Genomic DNA, 22638 nt, shown 5'->3' with positions numbered 1-22638 from the left:
GGAAAGCTAAGAACGCAGAGACCGGGATGTCGAGCCACGCCCCATCCATAATTTAGAACGCGCTGGGCCAATGACATGGACATCCGGCCGCGCTCTGGCCGGGCCAATCAGAAGGCCGGAAGGGGCGGGGACTAAGATACGTGGCTCAACGTGCTCAGGGGCGGGTAGGTTCGGGTCAAGGAGCAAACCCGGTACAAGATGGCGGCGGTAGCGGCAGTGTCGGCGCGTAGGAGGCGGTGAGGAGCCCGGGATCCGGGGGCGCGCCCGGACGCCCTTCGATCCCCCGAGCCCCATTTGCTCTTTTCTCTATGCCTTTCAGTCACCCTGCTACTCCTGGCCTCACGGGGCCTCTTTGTCCCCGTGGTGGCAGCCTCAGACTTGAGCCTTCAGCGGCCGATTCGCAAGTCTCTGTGGCCCTTGTCTGTGGAGCTCCTGGATCTCGCCGGGTGACTTAGAAAGGCTGAAGTTGCCGGGCGATGGTGGCGCTCGCCTTTAATCTCACTCGGGAGGCAGAGGCAGGTGAATCTCTGTGAGTTCGATGCCAGCCTGGTCTACAGAGAGAGTTCCAGGACAGCCAGGACTACACAGAGAAACACTGTCTCGAAAATACCAAAAGAAAAGGAAAAAAAGTGCTCTCTTCTGGGTGCTCTCTAACGCCTTGGCCGCTCCCAGCCGCCCCCTCTCCTTTGGTGACTCGCGGTGGTCAATGCTTCCACCTCCCTGCAGGGCTCAGGGCCGTCGAGGCATGTACAGGGACGAAGTGCATCCCAGCCTGTGATAAAGCAGCCTCTTGCCACACTGCTCCTGTTAGGCTGGAAGCATTGTGGTGGCCAGATCGTCCTGTATTACCTTCTTGCCCTCCTCACCAGCCCTGACCAGTTTCGTTAATGCTGGTTTGGTGGGCATGGCTGGGGCAGGAATACGTTTACAGTCTGCATGGATAATGTTGCTCAAACACAACATGTAATCGAATGGTTTGGTCTGCTCTCTGGAGTTCTTTTAGAACCGAAAAAAAGGTTGGAAACATACCAGCGCGGCAAAGAACGGTACACCTCACGGGTATAATGGGTGGGGAAGAGACTTGTGCTGTCAGCAGCAATGTAAAAAGGGTGAATCAATCATAAACTTAGTTCTCCAATAAACAGGTGGACTTACCCTTAAGCTCATTCTTGACTTTTAGTTTGTGGAACACCTCTTGTTTGGGGTGCTTAAGGCGTCCCTGAGTTCCTAGAGTTAACAAGTCATAGCTGGAAATAACCTTTAGAAATCATATCCTTATGGACATCTTCCCTAACCTATTTTATAGACTTGAAGATAGGGCTCCAGGGAGTACTTAATTGCTAAACTGCTCACTACTGCTATTTGGGGCAGGTGGGCACAGGGACAGTCACCCAGTTTCCTGTAGCAGGCACTCCTCAGGACCAGGCCAGTATACATGCCTTGTGGTTAGGTTTTCAGTGGCATTTCTTCTGTTTGTCTTACTGGAACTTACTCCTGCTCAGCCTACTTCACCAGTTCCTAGTGTTCCCTCACTTTTCTGGCTGGCTTTTTTCACTACTGGCGGCTGCAACCAGCTTTCCAAAATGTCCTTGCTTCTAGAGAGCTTCTTTTGTTAACTGATCCTTTTCAAAATTTTATTTTGGTGGCTCTGGGGGGTCAAACAGAGCTTGGTGAACATTGGCCTCACTGTGGTACTTTTCTTCCAAGTAGATAGGAAGCTGGACAGCTGAGTATGATAAGCCCTGTGTTGGTTTCATGGCTTAGAAGAACTGTGTCTCCTCTGCTGCCCTGCCCCTACCTCCTTTTTATGCATTGACTTTTTGTATTGCCTGTCTACCCTTGGCTGGTCTGTAACTCACTGTGCAGACCAGGCTGGCCTTGAATTCAGAAGAGATTTGCCCGTCTCTGCCTTCCAAGTGCTGGGCTTAAAGATATGCACCACTATGCTTTGCTTTCCCCCTTTTTAAAATAAGTTGGTTTTTTTTTTACATTTATTTTGCCTGTGTGTGCTTGTGTACACGTATGTGCATTTACCTCTGCACATGTATGTAATGAGTTGGTTCTTTCCTTCCACCATGTGGGTCTTGGATAATCAAGCTTAGGTCATTACACTTGCCAGCAAGTGCCCTTATCTGCTAAGCCATCTTGTGAGTCCACTCTACCCTTCCCATAGAATACTTCTAAGTGTATTCCTGTGTTACTTACATCATAGTCACTGACAGAACTTGTTTGAAAGGCTGATGTTAGAGGCTGAATGTTTGCTGGCATGAGTGAGACCCTGGGTTCAATCTTTAACACTTAACAAAAAGTAAATAAATCTCTGGTCCAAGGTTTGGTAGTGTTTGTCTAATAAGCGTAGCAAATGTTTCTTGTCTTATTTTCAAGACAGGGTTTTGCATAGCCCCGTCTAGTCCTCAGACTTTCTATGTAACTGAGGGTGACTTTGAACTCATGTCTCCCTGCTTCTACCTACTGGGGTTACTGGCTTATATCACTATACTTAGCTAATTATTTTTGTTGTTTCTTAATTTTTTCAGGGAAAGGGTTTCTCTGTGTAACCCTGGCAATCCTGCAACTTGCTTTGAAGACCAGGCTGGCCTTGAGCGCAGAGATCCTCCTGCCTCAGTCTTTCAAGTGCTGGAATTAAAGGAATGCACCACCACTGCTTGACTTACATATTAACAGACACTAAAATCCGAGAGTCCTTATATAGGATTTACTTAGTTGGTGAATATTTTCTTCAAGCTAACTTAAATTTTATTACTGTTTTTGTGTGTTTTTTTTTTTTTTTTTTGCCTGTGCACATGTCTGTGCCCCAATGTGTGTGCCTGATGCCACAAGAGGGTATTGGGTCTCCTAAAATAAATTACCCCAGCTGTCATGTGAGTGCTGGGAATGAAACCCCGGTCCTTTAGAAGGGCAACTCGTGCTCTTAACCATTGAGCTGTCTCTCTAGTCCCAAGCTAACTTATTTAAACTAAGCTATTAGTCCAGAATCATTTCATTTGATAGCACATTTTGGGAGTGACAGCCTTGTTGTGAGGCTTTTCATTGTAGCAGGCCTGATCTGTTTGCTGATGATTAGTGTGCTGTTTGTCTTGTAGGAATCATGGCCTTAGAATCGTGTAGGACTGGGGCTGGAAAGATGGCTCAGCGGTTAAGAGCACTGATTGCTCTTCCAGAGGACCCGGGTTCAATTCCCAGCACCCACATGGCAGCTCACAACTGTCTGTAACCCCAAGATCTGACACCCTCACATGGACATACACACAGGCAAAACACCAGTGCAAATAAAATATAAACAAATAAATTAAAAAAAAAAAAGAATCGTGTAGGACTGAGCTCAAGCCCATTTTTACCCCTTAGTAGCTGTTCAAAGATCATAGATGATGGACCCTTGTATACCTTAATTTTCCTGTATGGAAAAAACAAACAAACCAAACCTAACATTGACTTAGAAAAACAGTGAAAGAAATGGGGAAAGTAAATGCATGTAAAGAAGTGGTTTTCCTCCCTCCCTCCCTCCCTCCCTCCCTCCCTCCCTCCCTCCCTCCCTCCCTCCCTCCCTCTCTTCCTTCCTTCTTTCTTTTTTCTTTTTCTTTTTGGCTTGTTTTTTTGAGACAGTGTTTCTCTGTGTAGCTTTGGAGCCTGTCTTGGGAACTCACTTTGTAGACCAAGCTGGCCTTGAACTCACTGAGATCCACCTGTCTCTGCTCTTGAGTGTTGATACTAAAGGCGTGTGCCACCGCCTAGCTAAAGTAGTTTTGAGCCCTGGTTACTCATTAGAGTTAGAGGATATTTATCTGTGCATGATGATTATGATGATTTTTTTTTTCAGTTTTTTGTTTTTTTTTTCGAGACAGGGTTTCTCTGTACCAGCTTTGGCTCTCCTGGAACTTGCTTTGTAGACCAGGCTGATCTTGAACTCACAGAAGTCAGCCTTTCTCTGTCTCCTAGTGCTGGGATTAAAGTATGTCATTATTGCCCATCAGATTAGGATTTTGAGATAGGTTCTCTGTTGCTCAGATTAGTCTTCTATGCGCAAATGATTCCTAACCCTGCCCTAGCCTCCCAGGGAGCTGTGGGCTACAAGCATACACCATGCCATAGAGAGCTTAAACAGACCCTGTTTTAGGCCGATTAAATCAGTCTCTGAAGGTGATACTGGGGTTTCAGTCATTTGAAAGCTAGGAATATGTCAGTTAGCGAGGCCCTTTGGGTTCATTAGGGCTTGGGAGTTTTCAAGCTGTTACTCTTTTAGCCTTAGGTAGTCATGGTTATTTGTTTTGAAGATGTAGACTTGTACATCAAAGGAGCTGGGTTCCTAGTGTCCCAGGGAAGCCAGGACCTGAGGAGTTGTGACCAGCAGAGGGGTATATAGCTCTTGATGTAGCCCTGGCTCTATCTGATGCCTTGCTTTTGAAAGATATAGTTTGCTTTGTTGTTCTGATGTACGCATATGGTGTGACCATTTCCTCTGGGATTGACTCTTACTGCTTCTTCCCTCTGAGAGGCTGATGTAACTGCCTCTGAAGGCCAGAGATGCTTTGTCTACTTTCTTTGCCTTTTGAAGGGATAGTGTGAATGAGCTATCCTTCAGGGCTATTCTTCCCTGCTCTCCCCTCCTCCTGCATCCCTCCCCCTCCCCCTCCCCTTCCCCTTCCCCTGCTTTCCCATCCCCCCTGCCCTTCCCCTCCACCCCTTTCTTTCCCTCCCTCCTTCCCTTCCTCCCTCCCTCCCTCCTTCCTTCCCACCTGCCTTCCTTCCTTAACCCCTTCCCCTCCTTCCATCCTTTCCTATCCCTCCCTCCCTCTCTCCCTTCCTCTCTCTTTTTTTTTCTTCTGTGTATCCCTGACTGTCCTGGAACTCCCTCTATAGATCAGGTTGCCTCGAACTCATAGATTCACCTGCTTCTGCCTCTTGAGTCCTAGAGTTAAAGGCATGTGCCACCATTGCCTGGTGACTTCTTTTTCTTAAAAAATTTTTATTTTTTTCTTCTGAGATAGGATCTCATTTTGTAGTCCTAGCTGGCTTGGGATTTGCTATGTAGACCATGCTGACCTTGAACTCAGAAATCTACACTCCTCTGCCTTCTGAGGGCTAGTATTAAAGACATGTGCCACCATGCTGGACTCAGGACTGACTTTGTCCTTTGTCTACTCTTGCTTTTTTCCCTATTTAGTGTGGTTTCCTTTCATGATCTATCTTTTAGGGTTATGGCAAAAAGGTGAGGCCCTTCCTGACTGAAGTGTTAACTGTTCTCTCCTTGTCCTTTTTTCCCATAGGTCTTGGTTAAGTTTGGTACTGGCATGTTTAGGGGTTTGTCTGGGGATTACCCTTGCTGTGGATAGAAGCAACTTTAAGACCTGTGATGAGAGTTCCTTTTGCAAGTACGTTTTTGGAAGAGGTGAATAAAAAGTGGGTATGTGGGAACTATGTGGCAGGTGGGTAGTGTAAGAAAGGAATGGTGAGTAGAGGCGCCTGAGGACATTGCGATGCCCTCTAATCTTACTTTCCAACTGTTGCACTTGGCAGACGGCAGCGAAGCATTCGGCCAGGCCTTTCTCCTTACCGCGCCTTGCTGGACACACTTGAGCTTGGTCCCGATGCTCTCACGGTCCATCTCATCCATGAAGTCACCAAGGTCAGGCAAGACAAGAAAGTGTGATAGGGATGGGGAAATGGGTGGGAACTTGGGAAAGAGTAATTTGTAACCAATGTCTTGTGTCAGGCTGATCTTGAGACTTTTTAATTTTTCTCTCTGTGTAAGTATTAGTGTTTTGCCTTCATGTATGTCTGTGTACAATGTGTGTGCAGTCCCCATGGAGGCCAGAAGAGTGTGTTGGATCCACAGGGACTGGAGTAATTGACCATTGTGTGCCTGCATGTGGGCACTGAGATCAAACCCAGGTCCTTTGGAAGAGCAGCTAGATCTCTTTAACAGTTGAGCCATATTTCTGGCCCCGAGATTTGAATTTGAAGAAATCTGATTTCAGATTCCTCAGGACCAAGGCTTCATAAACTTTTTCCATTTACAGGAAATTTTATAGTGGAGAGAGAAAGGAGAGGGAGGAGGAGTGTTGTAAGTGGTGTGTGTGCACAAGCCAAATATTTAAACCATAAATTCCCTCCCTCCCTCCCTCCCTCCCTCCCTTCTTTCCTTCCTCCCTCCCTCCCGTGCTAGTATGTGTGGGGGTGTTTCTAGATAGTGTTTGTCTGTGTAGCCATAGTTGACCTGGAACTCACTGTGTAGACCAGGCTGGCCTTAAACTCACAGAGATGTATCTGCCTCTGCCCCTGGAGTGCTGGGATTAACGCTGTGTACCACCACCTCCTGGCCAATTTTATAGTTTCTTAAAGAAGAAAGCAAAGTTGTATTCTAATGTGATGATGTGCTTACTTGTCTTTATATGAAGACTTAAATCTCATCTGAAATACGTGGTGCTGAGGTATTTAGAGCATCTTCAGCGCTTTTCAGAGCTGAGAATTTTACTTCATAAAAATACTACCTAGTACAAAGCGGAAGATGTATGGCTAGAGTCATACTTCAGAATTTGTTGGAATTGTCTTAATCCCAAGTCAAAATTCATTATTTTTTTTCCGAGATAGGGTTTCAATATGTAGCCCTGGGCTATCCTGGACATTACTTTTTCTTTTAATGATTTATTTATTTATTTTATGTATAAGAGTGCTCTGTCAACTTTATGCTAGAAGAGGGCATCAGATCCCACTATTGATGGTTATGAGCCACTATGTGGTTGCTGGGAATTGAACTCAGAACCTTTGGAACAGCAGCTAGTACTTTTCTTTTGGTTTTTGGAGACAGGATTTCTCTGTATTGTTTTGGAGGCTGTCCTGGAATTCGCTTTGTAGACCAGGCTGGCCTTGAACCCACAGAGATCCACCTGCTTCTGCCTCCGAAATGCTGGGATTAAAGGTGTCTGTCACCAATGCCAGAGCAGCCAGTACTTTTAGCCACTGAGCCATCTCTCCAGCCCCAGATATCACATTTTTTATGAAACTAAAAACTCAAACCAGCAATCCATATAGCAATCATTCATTTGTTTGTTTGTTTGTTCTGGGACAGGGTCTCATTAATAGAGCCCTAACTGGCCTTGAACTCAGGGTGATCTTGCTGCTTCTACCTCCCAAGTGTTGGAATTAAAGGATTGTGCCACCATGCCTGGTAATTTTTTTTTTTTTTTGGTTTTTCGAGACAGGGTTTCTCTGTGGCTTTGGAGGATGTCCTGGAACTCACATGGTAGTCCAGGCTGGTCTCGAACTCACAGAGATCCGCCTGCCTCTGCCTCCCGAGTGCTGGGATTAAAGGCGTGCGCCACCAACGCCCGGCCATGCCTGGTAATTTTTAAAATGTAAGCTGTCATATTTTTGTAAGAGCAGAAAGCTTTGTATGCATAGTAAAAATACCACAATTGGTAACACGCAATATCTTACATGTGAGCCAAAGTGTTTTAGGCAGTGTTCATTGACGTATTGTGCCATGATGGCATGAAAGTAAAAAGTGCGTGTTGTGTGTTGAGAACCAAGGCTTGCGTGTTGAAGTTAGGTGATGGAATGTGGGTAACCATGACTAGGAAAAAAACATTCATTATGAGTTTGGCTTTTTATTTATTTAGTTTTCTTTTCTTTTCTTTTTTTTTTTTTGAGACTGAGTTTCTCTGTATGACAGTCCTGGATGTCCTGGAACTCAGTCTGTAGACCAAGCTTGCCTTGAGCAGGAGTTGAAGGACAGCACCAATTTGTTGCATAGTAAGCGCTCAAAACCAGCATGAGTTACATGAGATCCTGCTTCAAAAAACCAAAAGCTAGCAGGCATGGTAGTGTACACTTAATCCCAAGAGGCAGAGGCATGAATTCCAGGACAACTTGGGCTGCATAGTGTGATCTGCTCTCAAAACCAAATAATGAGAACTGGAGTGAGGACTGAGCAGTTTAGAGCACCTGTTGCTTTTTATTTTATTTTATTTTTTCTTTTTTAAAAGATTTATTTGTTGGGGCTGGAGAGATGGCTCAGAGGTTAAGAGCACTGACTGCTCTTCCAGAGGTCCTGGGTTCAATTCCCAGCAACCACTTGGTGGCTCACAACCATCTGTAATGAGATCTGGCGCCCTCTTCTGGTATGTGCAGACATACATGGAGGCAGGATGTTGTATTCATAACAAATAAATAAATCTTTAAAAAAAAAGATTTATTTGTTTACTATGTATACAGTGTTGTGTCTGCATGTATTCCTGCAGGTCAGAAGAGGGCACCAGATCTCATTGTAGATGACTGTGAGCCACGATGTGGTTGCTGGGAATTGAACTCAGGAACTCTGCAAGAGCAGCCTGTGCTCTTAACCTCTGAGCCATCTCTCTAGTCCCCTGTTGCTTATTTTGTTTGTTTGGTTTTTGGGCCTGGGTTTCTCTGTGTAGCCCTGGCTGTCCTGAAACTCTGTAGACCATACTGGTCTCAAAGTCAAAGATCCTCCTGGCTCTGCCTCCCGAATACTAGGATTAAAAATGTGTGCCACTGCACTTGGGTTTCATCTGCTCCTCTTAAAAAGGACCCCAATTTGAATTTCAGCACCCAATTGGTGGCTCACAAAATATCTACAACTCCAGTTCCACGTATCATTGCCTTCTTCTGACCCATGGACACCAGGCACGCACATGGTATGCATACACTCAGGCAAAACACTCATACACATAAAAACAAAGAAACCTAAAAATATGTACTTTTTAGTTTTAAATCAGAGCAGTAGGCAAAAATCTGAGAAGAGACATCTCAGAGAGAAATGGGTCAGAGGGTTTTCGTGCCATGGTCTGTTTTGTTTCTCCAGAGTCAGTTTTCTATTTCTGCAGGTGTTACTTGTGCTGGAGCTCCAGGGCCTTCAGAAGAATATGACTCGGATCAGGATTGATGAGCTAGAGCCCAGGCGGCCCCGATACCGAGTGCAAGATATTTTGGTGACTGATCCCCCCACATCTCGGTAAATTTTTCCTGAGAAGGATGTGTGTCTGAGTGCCCCTTTGCCTTCCTAATGAGTCTTTGGTAACTTTCTTACATCAGAGAAATAGTTAACTAGTACCTGGCATCCTCTAGTCTTTCTAGCTTCTCTCCCTTCTGTTTCAGTTTCTTCCACTCAGCAAACACGTGGTGTTTTGTCTTCCTGTCAGACCTAGGTTTTAAAGGGAAATAAGCAGGCAAGCCATGGGTCACACATCTTCCCTTCCCTCTTTTTTCTCAGTTGTTTAGAATACAATTGCTCAAATATTTTATAATTATTCTTATGTTTAGATTGCATGTCTCTACTGCATCTGTCCTTCCCCCCTCCCGACACAGGATCTCATTCTGTGACTCAGGTTTACCTGGAATGCAGTATGTACATTACACTTGCCTTCCCTTAGTCCTGCTAGTGGCTTCAGTCCCTCGAGGACTGATACTCTAAGACATGAGCTCCCACACAATACCCTGCTCGTTCCCAGTTTATTAATGAGGTGGACATCCATGTACTTGTTTGCTTTTCTTTTATGTGCGTGTGTGTGCAAGTGGATAAATACAGGGGTGTGGGCTAGAGAAACCTCTGCAACAGGATTTCTCTCATTGGCCTGAAACGTAGAAATGACGCTAGGCTGGCTGAAACTGATCCCCAGGCATCCCCCTGTCTCTGCTTCTCTAGTATTGGGATTAGACTCTGAAGCCGCCACACTGCATGTATAGGTCGCTTCTGGGGATTACACTCTGCTCTTCATGATTGTGTGAGGCAAGCACTTCGCCAAAGGAGCTCTTACCCCAGTCCCTGCTTTTGTGTTGTGTTTGGGTTTACTATTCTGTGAGGTAATAGTTAACAATTTATCCCGGTTCATCTCTTTTGTGGTTATCCTTACTGGTTTAGAGAATTTGCTATCTTGAGTCTTTACCATTTATATGTTGTGGGTACCTTTTTCCAGCTGGAGAGATGGCTCAGAGGTTAAGAGGTCCTGAGTTCAATTCCCAGCAACCACATGTTGACTCACAACCATCTACAATGAGATTTGGTGCCACCTTCTGGCATGGAGGATTACATGGATATTGTATCCATAATAAATAAATCTTTGGAAAAAAAAAAAACAACTCAACATTAAGGATATAACTAAATCATAGAGTACTTTGTTAGGACCTGTGCCTAAGTTATTCCAGAAAAGCAAGTCAAAATACTTGGGCTGAGGAGCTTTTAGCTCTGTGGTAGAACCCTTGTTTAACATGTGCAAGGCCAGTATCAACATTTAGGTATCCATTACATACACTTTGTAATTTGGAGTCTTTTTAGATTTATAGGAAAGTTGAAAGAATGACTTTCTTTGTATCCTACACACAGTTTATGTGCTTGCTAACATTACTGTAATTTGTTTGTCTTCCTGAGTGAATTGGCAGCACTGTACTATTAACCACAGTTCATGTTTATTTAGATTTCTTTAGGTTTTGCCTAGTATTCTTTTTCTGCTCTCAAACCAAGATGCCATACAGCGTTCAGTTGTCATATCTATAGATTCCTCTGGACTGAGACAACTTTTGAGATTTTGAATGTTCTTGATGACCCTGAAGGGAGGTGTGTGTGTGTGTGTGTGTGTGTGTCAGTCTGTCTGTCTGTCCATCTGTCCGTCTGTCCCCTGGTCTGGAACTCACAGAGATCCATCTGCCTTCCAAATGCTGGGATTAAAGGCATGTACGCCACTGCCCAGCATCCTTTCTTATAAATTAAACAAACAAAGACATAAACATGAATCAAGAAGGAAAAAAAATTTGTTTACCTCTTAAATATTTTTTTCTTCTAAGGTTGTTTTTCTTTTTTTTGTTTGTTTGTTTGTTTGCAGGGTATCGGTGTGTAGCTCTGGCTGTCCTAGAATTCACTACATGGATCAGGCTAACTTCAAGCTCAGAGATCTGTCTGACTGGGTCCCTTGAATTAATTACATGATTAACTAATTACATTAATTAAATAAATAATTCATTCTGCTGAAATTAAAGACGTGCACCAGTACTCCTGACAAGAATGCATATGTCAGCCAGGCGTTGGTGGTGCATGCCTTTAATCCCAGTACTCGGGAGGCAGAGGCAGGTGGATCTCTGTGAGTTCGAGGCCAGCCTGGTCTACAAGAGCTAGTTCCAGGACAGCCTCCAAGACAATACAGAGAAACCCTGTCTCGAAAAAAACCAAAAAAAAAAAAAAAAAAAAAAAAGAATGCATATGTCTATGTGGAAATGTCATAATGGAGTCCCTTTCTACTAGTAATATGTGCTTTTATTTATTTATTTTTTTTCAAGACAGTGTTTCTCTGTGTAGCTTTGGAGCCTGTCTTGGAACTCGTGCTGTATACCAGGCTGGTCTTGAACTCACTGAGATCCTTCTGCCTCTGCCTCCTGGGTGCTGCTACTAAAGGTGTGTGTCACTGATCATTGCACTGGCTGTCTCTTCATTCTTTTTTTTTAAAGATTTACTTATTAAGCCGAGTGGTAGTGGCACATGCCTTTAGTCTGCAAGAACTAGTTCCAGGACAACCTTCACAAGCCAAAGAGAAACCCTGTCTCAAAACCAAACAAACAAACAAAAAGATTTATTTAATGTCCTTTGGGCCAGGCGGTGGTGGTGCACGCCTTTAATCCCAGCACTCGGGAGGCAGAGGCAGGCGGATCTCTGTGAGTTCGAGGCCAGGCTGGACCGATAGCCTCCAAAACAATACAGAGAAACCCTGTCTCGTAAAGCCAAAATAAATAAATAAATAAAATGTCCTTTGGGGTTCTGCCTACATGTTTGTCTGTATGAGGGTATCAGATCTGCTGGAACTGGAGTTAGAGTTGTGAGCTGCAAGGTGGGTGTGGCGAATTGAATCCGGGTCCTTTGGAAGAACAGCCAGAGCTGTTAACTGCTGGACCATCTTTGCAGCCCCCCCAGCCTTTACATTTTCTTTGGGAGAGGATCTTACTGTGCTCTGGCTGGCATGGAACGTGCTATAGACCCTGGTGGCTTTAGAATTGAGGGAGTCCTGTCTCTGTCTACCAAGTGCTGGGTTACAAATGTGTGCCACCATACTCTGTCTCAAGATGTATTTATTTTGGGGCAAGTGGGATAGCTCAGTAAGTAGGGAAAGGCACTGCTGGCCAATCCTAAGAACCTAAGTTGAATCTTCTCTACTCAACATGAGAAAAGGAGAGAACAGACTCCCAAAAGTCTTACTCTGGCCTCTACATGTTCAGTGTGGTACATGCTACCCTGTCCCCTCAAAATAAGGGAAACATAAGAAAAAAAAGAAATTTTATGATTGTGTGTGTGTGTGTGTGTGTGTGTGTGTGTGTGTGTGTGTGTGTGTATGTATATGTATACCTGCAAGTGTGTGTGGATGGGTATATACTATACCATGCACGTCAAGGTCAGGACAATTTGGGGGATTGGTTCTCTTCTTCCACAGTGTAGGTCTTTGGTACTTGAACTCAGGTCATCAGGCTTTGCATGCTGAGTCGTTCAAAGAGAAAAGGCTCTAATGAGTTTGTTTCTTTCTCCCTGAACCTGAGCCGGCAGCAGGTCTCTTGGCCTTTTTCCTCGTCATATATCCCTTTTGATCTTTTCCAGGCTTTCAGTCTCTGGCCGTGATGACAACAGTGTAGAGCTAACAGTGGCTGAGGGACCCTACAAAATCATTTTGACAGCACGGCCATTCCGTCTTGACCTACTAGAGGATCGCAGCCTTCTGCTGAGTGTCAATGCCCGAGGACTAATGGCTTTTGAGCACCAGAGGGCCCCCAGGGTCCCGTGAGTACAGGGTGGGGACTTCAGGGAACTCATTGTGGCAGTGCCTAGAAATGTTGCAGGATTTGGGCAGGAGGGTGGGAGACACCATCCGTCAGAGAGGGTTGCAGTTTTCTGTTTCTTGTTCATATCAGGAGCAGTCATTTTTTGTCTCTGAGCTGTACCCTGGGCACCTCCTTGGGGAGGTCTGCCCGGACCTGCTCTTTCCTTCCCTTCTCACGTCATCACGGTCCCCAGTTTACTTCCTTCCTGTTTATTTATTTATCCATTTATTTACTATTTATTTTGTTTCATTTCCCCCACCTCCAGAAGTTTGTCTACTGAAACTCACTTTTATGTTTCTGTTTTTGTGTTGGTTTTGTGCCTCCTTCCCCTTCCCTCCTCATCTCCTCCTGCCCCAGTTTCTCGGATAAAGTTAGTCTCACGCTCGGTAGCATGTGGGATAAGATCAAGAGCCTATTCTCTAGGTAAATCCATGGCCACTGGTACTGTATCTGTTCCTCTTCCTTACCCACCCCTCACTCTGGCCCTCTGGGGAAGTTGCCTCAGACCTTTCCGTCCCCTTCCCTTTGCCATTGGTTCTTCCCACACTCTTGGTATTTGGGTCCTTGTTTGCTGTTTCCCCTGGCTGGGAGTTCTCTGGGAGGAAGATGAGTGCTGGAAGTCCTTAAGGATTGTGGGAAATTTATTGCTTTACCAAGGGGTAGAGGGTTTTTCTGTTTTAGTGGGGTTCCTGGTTCTAAGTTGAAATACATTTGAGATCTTGGAGAGAACTGTTTTCCAGCTGCTCTTGAAAAGCATTCTTTTTTGTTGTTGTTGTTGTTTTTTTATTTGAGACAGGGTTTCTCTCTGTAGCCCTGGCTGTCCTGGAATTCACTCTGTAGACCAGGCTGGCCTCAAACTTAGAAATTTACTTGCCTTTGTCTCCTGAGTGCTGGGATTAAATAGGTGCACCACCTTGAAAAGCATTCTTTGGTAAAACCTTTTGGAGTCCCAGAGTGTACCTGGAGAGGCTTTTTATGGTCTGACCAACTTGCCTTTGCGGAAAGCCTGATCAGGAAAGGTCAGGTTTTTCTCTATGAAGGCATCAGAACCAGGGCTGGCATTTAGAACCTAGGCTACTCAACCACCCTGCCTGTCTCTTTTAGATAACAGCAGAGGCTGCTGATTTGGATCTGTGTATAAAAGGCACTTCCTGCTAGCATTTACTCCTCATTTTCCTGTCCGTTCTTTCCCGCCCTGCTCACTGGGGTCCCTTCCCGAGCTTTAATGTTCAGTCCCTCCCTCCAGTGCTTTCATTCCTTTGGACCCTTGGCTCTCTATTCCCTCACCCCTCCTTCCATTAGCCCCTCATCCCTGCCCGCTCTGGATTGGAGCAGACAGCTCTCCTACCTTCCAGGCAAGAATCAAAAGACCCAGCTGAAGGCAATGGAGCCCAGCCTGAGGCAACGCTTGGGGATGTTGACAAGGCAAGTTGAAGTGGTGGGTACTTGGAATGGCATATAGGGCTGACTGGGAGGCTGGTGAGTAAAGGCCCATAAGAAAATTGAGCCTTGGATCTGGAGAGATGGCTCAGCGGTTAAGAGCACTGACTGTTCTTCCAGAGGTCCTGAGTTCAATTCCTGGCAACCACATGGTGGCTCACAACCACCTTGAATGAAATCTGGTACCCTCTGCTGGCCTGCAGGCAGAAGGCTGTATACACAATAAATAAAATAGCAAAAAAGAAAGAAAGAAAGAAAATTGAGCCTTGTCTCATTCTGAAGGATGAGATTTAGAACATGAGGATGGGAAAAGACAACTAGTGCATGAGTGGGAATCAGTCTTGGTTTCTTTTTTTTTCTTTTTCTTCTTAAAAAAAAAAAAAAAAAAAAAAAAAACAGCCAGAGGAGACCCAGGAGAAGGCTGAGAAAGATGAGCCAGGAGCCTGGGAGGAGACATTCAAAACTCATACTGACAGCAAGCCTTATGGTGAGGGGATGGGAAAGCCCTGGGTAGGGTCACGGGGACATCTTGCCAAGCAGAAGTTCTGTAAACTGCCTTTGCTTTTCTCTCAGGACCCACGTCTATAGGTTTGGACTTCTCTCTGCCAGGAATGGAACATGTGTATGGGATCCCTGAGCATGCAGACAGCCTGAGACTGAAGGTCACTGAGTGAGTTCAGTAGTAACACTAGGATGGTTGAAAAGGAGGCAGCCCGGGCGTAGGGAGTTGCTCATCCAGTTGCATGTTCTACACAAGCATTACTCCCTTCCTGGGTTACGTTTCTGGATTATAAGTTTCTGTCTATAGTGGCCAGTCATTAGCCTAAGTCTGTCTCTCTGTCTGTCTGTCTGTCTGTCACCAGGGGTGGTGAGCCGTACCGTCTGTTCAATTTGGATGTGTTCCAGTATGAGCTGTACAACCCTATGGCTCTTTATGGGTCTGTGCCTGTGCTCTTGGCACATAATCCTCATCGAGACTTGGGCATCTTTTGGCATAATGCTGCTGAGACATGGGTTGATATATCCTCCAACACTGCTGGGAAGGTGAGAGCATAGCATGGGGAGAGGTATGGTAAAAGTCTGCCGGGTCTTAAGACTGGGATGCTGGAATGTGAGTGTAAAAATGCTAGTGGCATAGCTGATGAGGCTCATGACTAGTGAAGTCATTGCCCTCTCTGGCCTGAGAAGAGTCACTGCCCATTCTGTAGGGACACTCTGGGTATAGGGGTTACATTGCTTACTGAGATCGAAAAGGTACCCAATTTCAGGGAAGACAGGTATCAATGGGTTACAAGGCAAGGACTTCAGGAAAGGTAAATGGCAACACCAAGACAGTCTATTGTGGAGGGGACGGAGCTGCCGTAGAGAGAGTGTTCCATGAAAGCCTCTTAGAGGACATGATTGTTTACTCTCAGAACACACAATAAGGTGTTAGGAGCCAGCTCTGTGAACACTCAAGAGAAAACTGCTGCTTTTGTTTCAAGTTGACAATCAAAAGTTGACTTCCATTTGTGTCTTCCATAGACCCTGTTTGGGAAGATGCTGGATTACCTGCAGGGATCTGGGGAGACTCCACAGACAGACATTCGTTGGATGTCAGAGAGTGGCATTATTGATGTTTTCCTGATGCTTGGGCCTTCAGTTTTTGACGTCTTTCGGCAGTATACTAGTCTCACAGGTAGGCGATGTTTCTACTCTGCCAATAGTCTCGTTTTTCTGTTCTTGAGAAGTTCAGTTAGTGTATTTTCAGAAATTCTCTCTCATCCTGTGTTTCTACCCCACCTTCATTTTAGTCTCCCTCTACTTTATAATCAGGGTTAACCTGACCCCCTTTGTGACTGTCCTTTTCCTTTGTGTGTATGCTTGCGTGCATTCTATGTGTATTTGTGAGCCCCTCAGAGGCCAGAAGAAGGCACCTGGAGCTGAATTACAGGTGTTTGTGAGCTGCTTGACATTGGTGCTATGAGTCCTCTGAAAGTGTGGCCAGTGCTCTTAATCTTCAAGCCATTTCTTTAGCCTGTAACCATCCTTTGGTGAACCTGCAGGGACCCAGGCATTGCCTCCTCTCTTTTCCCTCGGCTACCACCAGAGCCGCTGGAACTACCGGGATGAAGCTGATGTTTTAGAAGTGGATCAGGGTTTTGATGATCACAACATGCCCTGTGATGTCATATGGTTGGACATAGAACATGCTGATGGCAAGCGGTACTTCACTTGGGACCCCACCCGTTTTCCTCAGCCTCTTAAAATGCTTGAGCACTTGGCTTCCAAGAGAAGGAAGGTAAGGGTGACCTGCAGCTGCGTTTGGTCTTTTCACAGTAAGGTAGAGATATGATAGTCCCAACCATTTCCATTTTTGTTCTTTGCCCCTAGCTGGTGGCCATTGTGGACCCTCACATCAAGGTAGACTCTAGCTACCGAGTTCATGAAGAACTGAGAAACCTTGGGCTGTATGTTAAAACTAGAGATGGCTCTGATTATGAGGGCTGGTGCTGGCCAGGTAAGCAAGCCAAGAACTGAAGGGGAGAAACTATGGGGAGGCCAAGGAAGTAGAATTATTTTGTTATGTTTTGTTTTTGCCTCTTTGGATACTAACAGCTGCTGTTTTTGTCTCTCAGGCTCAGCTGGTTACCCTGACTTCACTAATCCAAGGATGAGGGCATGGTGGGCTAATATGTTCAGCTTTGACAATTATGAGGTAGGAAAGACTGTCCCAGTACCTTCTGTCTTTCCTACCTTTCCTTTGTGACTAAGCCTTGTGCTCAATACCATTGCTTTTGGTGGGCCTATATTTCATGGGACCTGAAGATCTTGGAGGATTCTGAAAAACACATGGTTCTGGATTTCTAGGAACTTTCTGTCTGGCAGTGTTTGTCTTCTTCCTTTCCTCTTTGTGTACATACTTGGTACCTGTTTTCTCAGGGTTCAGCTCCCAACCTTTTTGTCTGGAATGACATGAATGAACCATCTGTGTTCAATGGTCCTGAGGTCACCATGCTGAAGGATGCTGTGCATTATGGCGGCTGGGAGAACCGGGACATCCATAATATCTATGGCTTATATGTGGTAAGGGACTGAGAGAGGAAAGTTGGTAGACAAAGGGAGAACAGTGCTTAACCATGAGGACTGTCTAGTTTCCACCAGATGACAGATGCCTTTGCTCACTTTCTCTCTTGTCTTTTTACCAGCACATGGCGACTGCTGACGGGCTAATACAGCGCTCTGGTGGCATAGAACGTCCCTTTGTCCTGAGTAGGGCTTTCTTTGCAGGCTCCCAGCGCTTTGGTAAGACTTGGAGAAGAGTTGTGGCAGCTGTGCAAGAAGTGAATGCTTGTAACCCCAGCATTTAAGGATGTTGGGACAGGAGGCGCTTTAGTTGTAGGGCTACCTAGACTGTCTAGATGTCTAGACCACTTGGAGTTAACTGTGACTCTGTCCCAAGGGAAAAATAAGCAAAAAATAGAGCTGTAGCACAAAAAGGTTGAAGGCCAGATAAGAGGAGCCATGATGTATCTGGAGAGCTGTGTAAATTGAGGGGAACCAGAGAGTGAATGGGATGTCTAGTCTTCATTTAAGAGTTCTGACAGGGCTGGAGGGAGAGCACCCCCTAGCTTATGCAAGGCCTTTGCTCAATTCCTAGAACCAAAACCAGAAAAGGAATAATGTTTAACTTTAATGTCTTCAGAGTGTCTTGCTGCTGTCAAGCAAATGAAGCAGGTTAGAGGACACCTGTCTAAAGGCTGAGGGAGCCCCTTGCTCTTTGTCAAGCTGCTTCCCTCCTGACTGTTTCCTCAGGAGCTTTGTGGACAGGGGACAACACTGCAGAATGGGATCATTTGAAGATTTCTATCCCTATGTGTCTCAGCATGGCGCTGGTGGGACTTTCCTTCTGTGGTGGTAAGAGGAGAAATTGAGTGTTTTTTGTTTTTGTTTTTTTTTGAGACAGGGTTTCTCTGTGGCTTTGGAGGCTGTCCTGGAACTAGCTCTTGTAGACCAGGCTGGCCTTGGACTCAGAGATCTGCCTGCTTCTGCCTCCCAAGTGGTGGGATTAAAGGCGTGTGCCACCAACGCCCGGCAAAATTGGTTTTTTTATTGGGATAAAGTTACAGGACCTGGGCATGAGCAAAGACTAGAATATTTATGTGGATGACTCTTATTTACCATTTTGCAACTTGCTCCTTCTCCTTTCCCAGCGGATGTGGGTGGCTTCTTCAAGAACCCAGAACCAGAGCTGCTTGTGCGCTGGTACCAAATGGGTGCCTACCAGCCATTCTTTCGGGCTCATGCACACTTGGACACTGGGCGGCGAGAGCCATGGCTGTTACCGTCTCAATATCAAGATGCAATCCGAGATGCCCTGTTCCAGCGATATTCCTTGCTCCCCTTCTGGTATACCCTCTTCTATCAAGCTCACCAGGAAGGGATTCCTGTCATGAGGTAAATTATTCAGTGGGGTTTGTGTAGAGTCAGGCAAAGTGGCTGAGAGATAACAAGGTCTGGTTTGTGTGTCTGGGCATTTTTTTTCCCTTTCTAGGACCTTGTTTGTAGGATCTGATTTGAATATGAAATATGGAAGGGAAGTCTGAGGATGTAATTCATTGGTAGAGTACTTGTCTGGTATACCCAAGGCCATGGGTTCAGTCAGCCCTCAGTGCCACCCAAAAAAAAAGAAAAGGAAACAGGCTAATGAAATGGCTCAGTGGGTAAAAGCACATGCCATTAAATGTAGGGAACTGAGTTTAGTTGCACGGCATGTGACCCTCCATCCCATCAAAAATTGTAATTTAAAAAAAGGGCTGGAGAGATGGCTCAGAGCTTAAGAGTGCTAGCTGTTCTTCCAGAGATCCTGAGTTCAGTTCTCAGCAACCACATGGTGGTTCACAACCTTCCATAATGAGATCCCGTGCCTTCTTCTGGCCTGCAGGGATATACACAGGTATAATAGTATATATATAATAAATAAATACATATTTAAGAAAAAAGAAGAATAGAAAAGCATAGTCTTGTCGTATAGGAGGCTAAGGTAGGAGGAACAAGAGTTTATCCCCAGCTTGTGCTCGTAGCAAGGCCCTATCTTAAAAAGGATCAAGGGAAGACAAAGGGAAGTAAGTGGATAATGGTAGTGAACATCTGAAGAAATTTGCCAGTAGTGATGTTATTTGACAAAAGTAAGTAAAATGGGATTGGAGGATTAAAGTGGTCACAAAAGGCCTTCTTGAGGAAACAGCCATGTAAAGATGAGCCTGTTTGTTTATTTGTTTGAGACAGGGTTTCTCTGTATATAGCATAGTCTTGGCTGCCTAGAACTTGCTTTATAGACCAGGCTGAGATCTGCCTGCTTCATCCTCTGAGTGCCACCACTGCCTCCCCAGTGTGTGCTTGTTTGTTTTGTTTGTTTGTTTCAGACGGGGAGACAGGGTTTTTCTGTAGCTTTGAGGACAGTCCTGGAACTCTCTGTAAACCAGGCTTGCCAAGAATTCAGAGATCTGCCTGCCTTTGCCTCTCGAGTGCTGGGATTCAAGATGTGGGCCACCACGGCCTGGCTACCAGTGTGGTTCTTATTGCTAGCTCTTGGAGGAGTGTCTTTGACCTTTGTCTGAGAAGATAATATCTTCCTTTCCTGTCTTGCTTCCTTCCTAGGCCCCTCTGGGTGCACTATCCTCAGGATATGACTACCTTCAGTATAGAGGATCAGTTCCTGCTTGGTGAGAAATGGGAGGACGTTGGTAGTGGGTTGGTTTTAGGCTTAAGGGAAATTTTTGACTGGGTGGTGGTGGTGGTGCATGCCTTTAATCCCAGCACTTCGGAGGCAGAGGAAGGCAGACAGATTTCTGAGATTCAAGACAGCCAAACCAAGGCTGTACAGAGAAACCCTATCTTGAATCCCCCTCCCTCTAAAAAGAAGAGCTTGTGGGATATGTATGTGAAGGTCTAAGACAGTTGGAATAAAGGTGGCTGGACTTACAACAGAAAGATGCTTTAATGCTCTCTAGACTGGTTTATGCCCTAAGTTTCATGTTAATTTCTTGTATGCTTTAGGGGATGCACTCCTGATTCACCCTGTATCAGATGCTGGAGCCCATGGTGTGCAGGTCTATCTGCCTGGCCAAGGAGAGGTCAGTTATTGATTGTTGTAGGCAAAGAAGCAAACAGGATGGAACTGTGCATTAAGTGATCCAATATCTTGTCATCCGCAGGTGTGGTATGACATTCAAAGCTATCAGAAGCATCACAGTCCCCAGACCCTGTACCTGCCGGTAACTTTGAACAGTGTGAGTATGCCTGTTTAGCTGCTTTCCCTGTTTGCTTGTATATTTCCAGAAGGGGAAAAATGTGTAAATTGAGGTTGAAGTTAACCTAGGAGGCAAGAGCAGAAGATGCTGATGGCCTAAGGGAGCAGTACTAAACTCCAGTACCTTTGCTTTAGATCCCTGTGTTCCAACGTGGCAGGACAATTGTGCCTCGATGGATGCGAATGCGGCGTTCCTCAGACTGTATGAAAGATGATCCTATCACTCTGTTTGTTGCTCTGAGTCCCCAGGTGAGTCTTGAGGGAGTGAGCTACTTCAGCCATCTGCCTGTGCTCTAGAACTCAGTCCCCTGGGATGTGTCCTTTACTCCCTCTGGCTTAAGTTCTCACCTCTCTTTGTGTTCAGGGTACAGCCCAAGGAGAGCTCTTTTTAGATGATGGACACTCATTTAACTATCAGACTCGCCATGAGTTCCTGCTTCGTCAGTTCTCATTCTCCGGCAACACACTTGTCTCTAGGTAATCGGGTACCCTGCACATGTGTCTGGGCCTTAGGGGTGCTCAGGTTCACTTTGCTTTTCTCATCTTTTGACTTTGCTTTGAATAATCTTCCTGACAACTTCTCCAATTGGCATTTACTTTTATTGTCTGCAGTTCAGCAGACCCCAAAGGCCACCTTGAGACACCTGTCTGGATTGAGCGTGTGGTCATAATGGGGGCTGGAAAACCAGCAACTGTGGTGCTCCAGACCAAAGGTTAGTGATAGGTCTGGCCTTGGGGTAGGGAAAGAGAAGCAGAAGCAGGGTGACAGGGTTGGAACCTTCCATGGGGAAGTAGCCTATTGCTGACTGTGGTGCTTGTCTTCCACAGGGTCCCCTGAAAGTCGCCTGTCCTTCCAACACGATCCTGAGACCTCTGTCTTGATAGTGCGCAAACCTGGCGTCAATGTGGCATCTGACTGGAGTATTCATCTTCAATAACCCAAGGAACTTGTTCTGAGTTGGGAGGAGGGTGTGGTGGTCTTGAGTTACCTTTTCTTTTGCCTTGGAGTTTGACCCTACTTAAGAGTTCACCCTTCTGATCCCAAGACTCAGATTCTGTCAACATCTGGGCAGGATAACAGGGCTGTCCTAGGGCTCTGACTTCCTCTTGTGACCTAGTCTTTCCTTCTTTGTTTTCAAGCCCTTCTCCACATTCCCAGCATCCTGTTGCTGTAACTGGAGCACACTCATTTGTGAAGACCCGAAGGGCCTTGTCTTTCTTTCCCCTTCCTCTGGGTCCCGTCCCTGGCTTTTCCTCACACCCTGTCTATTCATGCCTCTTCTCTTGTTGCCAGTTCTTAGAAGAAGACAGGGGTAGGGGTCTTTGGGTTCCTTTTTTCTTGTCTTGTTTCCCAGCTGCATACCTTTTTCATTCCTTCTGCCCTCCTAGATCTCACCTTTCTCCATTCACTGATACACTGGGATCATCCCTTACCTGTTGAGGGGCAAGTGGATCAAGATTCAGGTTGCTGGAGAATATCCTCTTCCTTCTTATCTCAACCTTTTCTTCCCTGTTTCTTTCCAGAGCTGCTGCATTTCTCCCCTCCCTTGAGGGAGAAGCTTCCACACAGTTAAGAGGGGTGGTCATTTAAATTTTTTTGTCCCCTCTGGTCCCATAGGGACACTCAAGATAGAGAAATGAGTTGTGGTTTCACTGAATCACGGTCACCTGTATTTATTACTGGGAAGAAGGCTGAGGGTGGGGGGAGATGATCATGTGTACCCAGGGATGGCTTCAAGCCCTGGGAAGGGGAGGGGGTCGAGGGAGGACTCAGGAACCAGGAGAAATATTTGTGGGAATTCTTTTTTTACTTCCTCTGGGTTCCCAACTGTGACAGGTTTTGATAAAAGGAGAAACAATAAAAAGATAAACCATAAATAACAATTAGGTGTCTGAATTATAGTTGTAAACTGAAATACTCCAGAAGATAGTGGACTTCCATTTTAATCTTTGTAAACTGCTTCATTCTAGCAAAATGAGCAGGCATGAGACTTCCTTAGCTTGGTAGATGCCAGTGCTTTAGAGACCTCCGGCAAATACTCTTCCATCATTTGCAATGTCCTCCCATTGTTAGT

General features: G+C 45.6%; 1 protein-coding gene across 3 annotated transcripts; it reads left to right on the top strand.

Annotated features, from left to right (window-relative positions):
• The first annotated feature begins 131 nt into the window (after positions 1-131).
• Ganab (glucosidase II alpha subunit) lies at positions 132-22447 on the top strand. 3 transcript variants are annotated; one of them, XM_005063858.4, is made up of 25 exons: positions 132-236; positions 5286-5390; positions 5536-5644; positions 8865-8992; positions 12611-12790; positions 13189-13254; positions 14187-14256; positions 14671-14758; positions 14845-14941; positions 15135-15315; positions 15796-15949; positions 16317-16552; positions 16645-16771; positions 16890-16969; positions 17194-17337; positions 17460-17556; positions 18067-18168; positions 18465-18708; positions 19912-19976; positions 20311-20387; positions 20469-20543; positions 20699-20812; positions 20928-21040; positions 21176-21276; positions 21392-22447. In XM_005063858.4, the coding sequence occupies exons 1-25, from the start codon at positions 199-201 to the stop codon at positions 21499-21501; spliced, it is 2901 nt and encodes a 966-aa protein (XP_005063915.2). In that variant the 5' UTR covers positions 132-198; the 3' UTR covers positions 21502-22447. The 3 variants fall into 3 exon arrangements, with proteins under 3 accessions (XP_005063915.2, XP_005063916.2, XP_021081736.2); XM_005063859.4 differs by lacking the exon at positions 13189-13254; XM_021226077.2 differs by lacking the exon at positions 132-236 and having other exon boundaries at positions 5286-5407.
• Positions 22448-22638: the final 191 nt, after the last annotated feature.

The sequence above is a fragment of the Mesocricetus auratus genome, unplaced genomic scaffold (genome assembly GCF_017639785.1).
Source record: "Mesocricetus auratus isolate SY011 unplaced genomic scaffold, BCM_Maur_2.0 Super-Scaffold_4256, whole genome shotgun sequence".
Classification (NCBI taxonomy): domain Eukaryota; kingdom Metazoa; phylum Chordata; class Mammalia; order Rodentia; family Cricetidae; genus Mesocricetus; species Mesocricetus auratus.
This window is presented reverse-complemented; position numbering and strand designations above follow the sequence as displayed.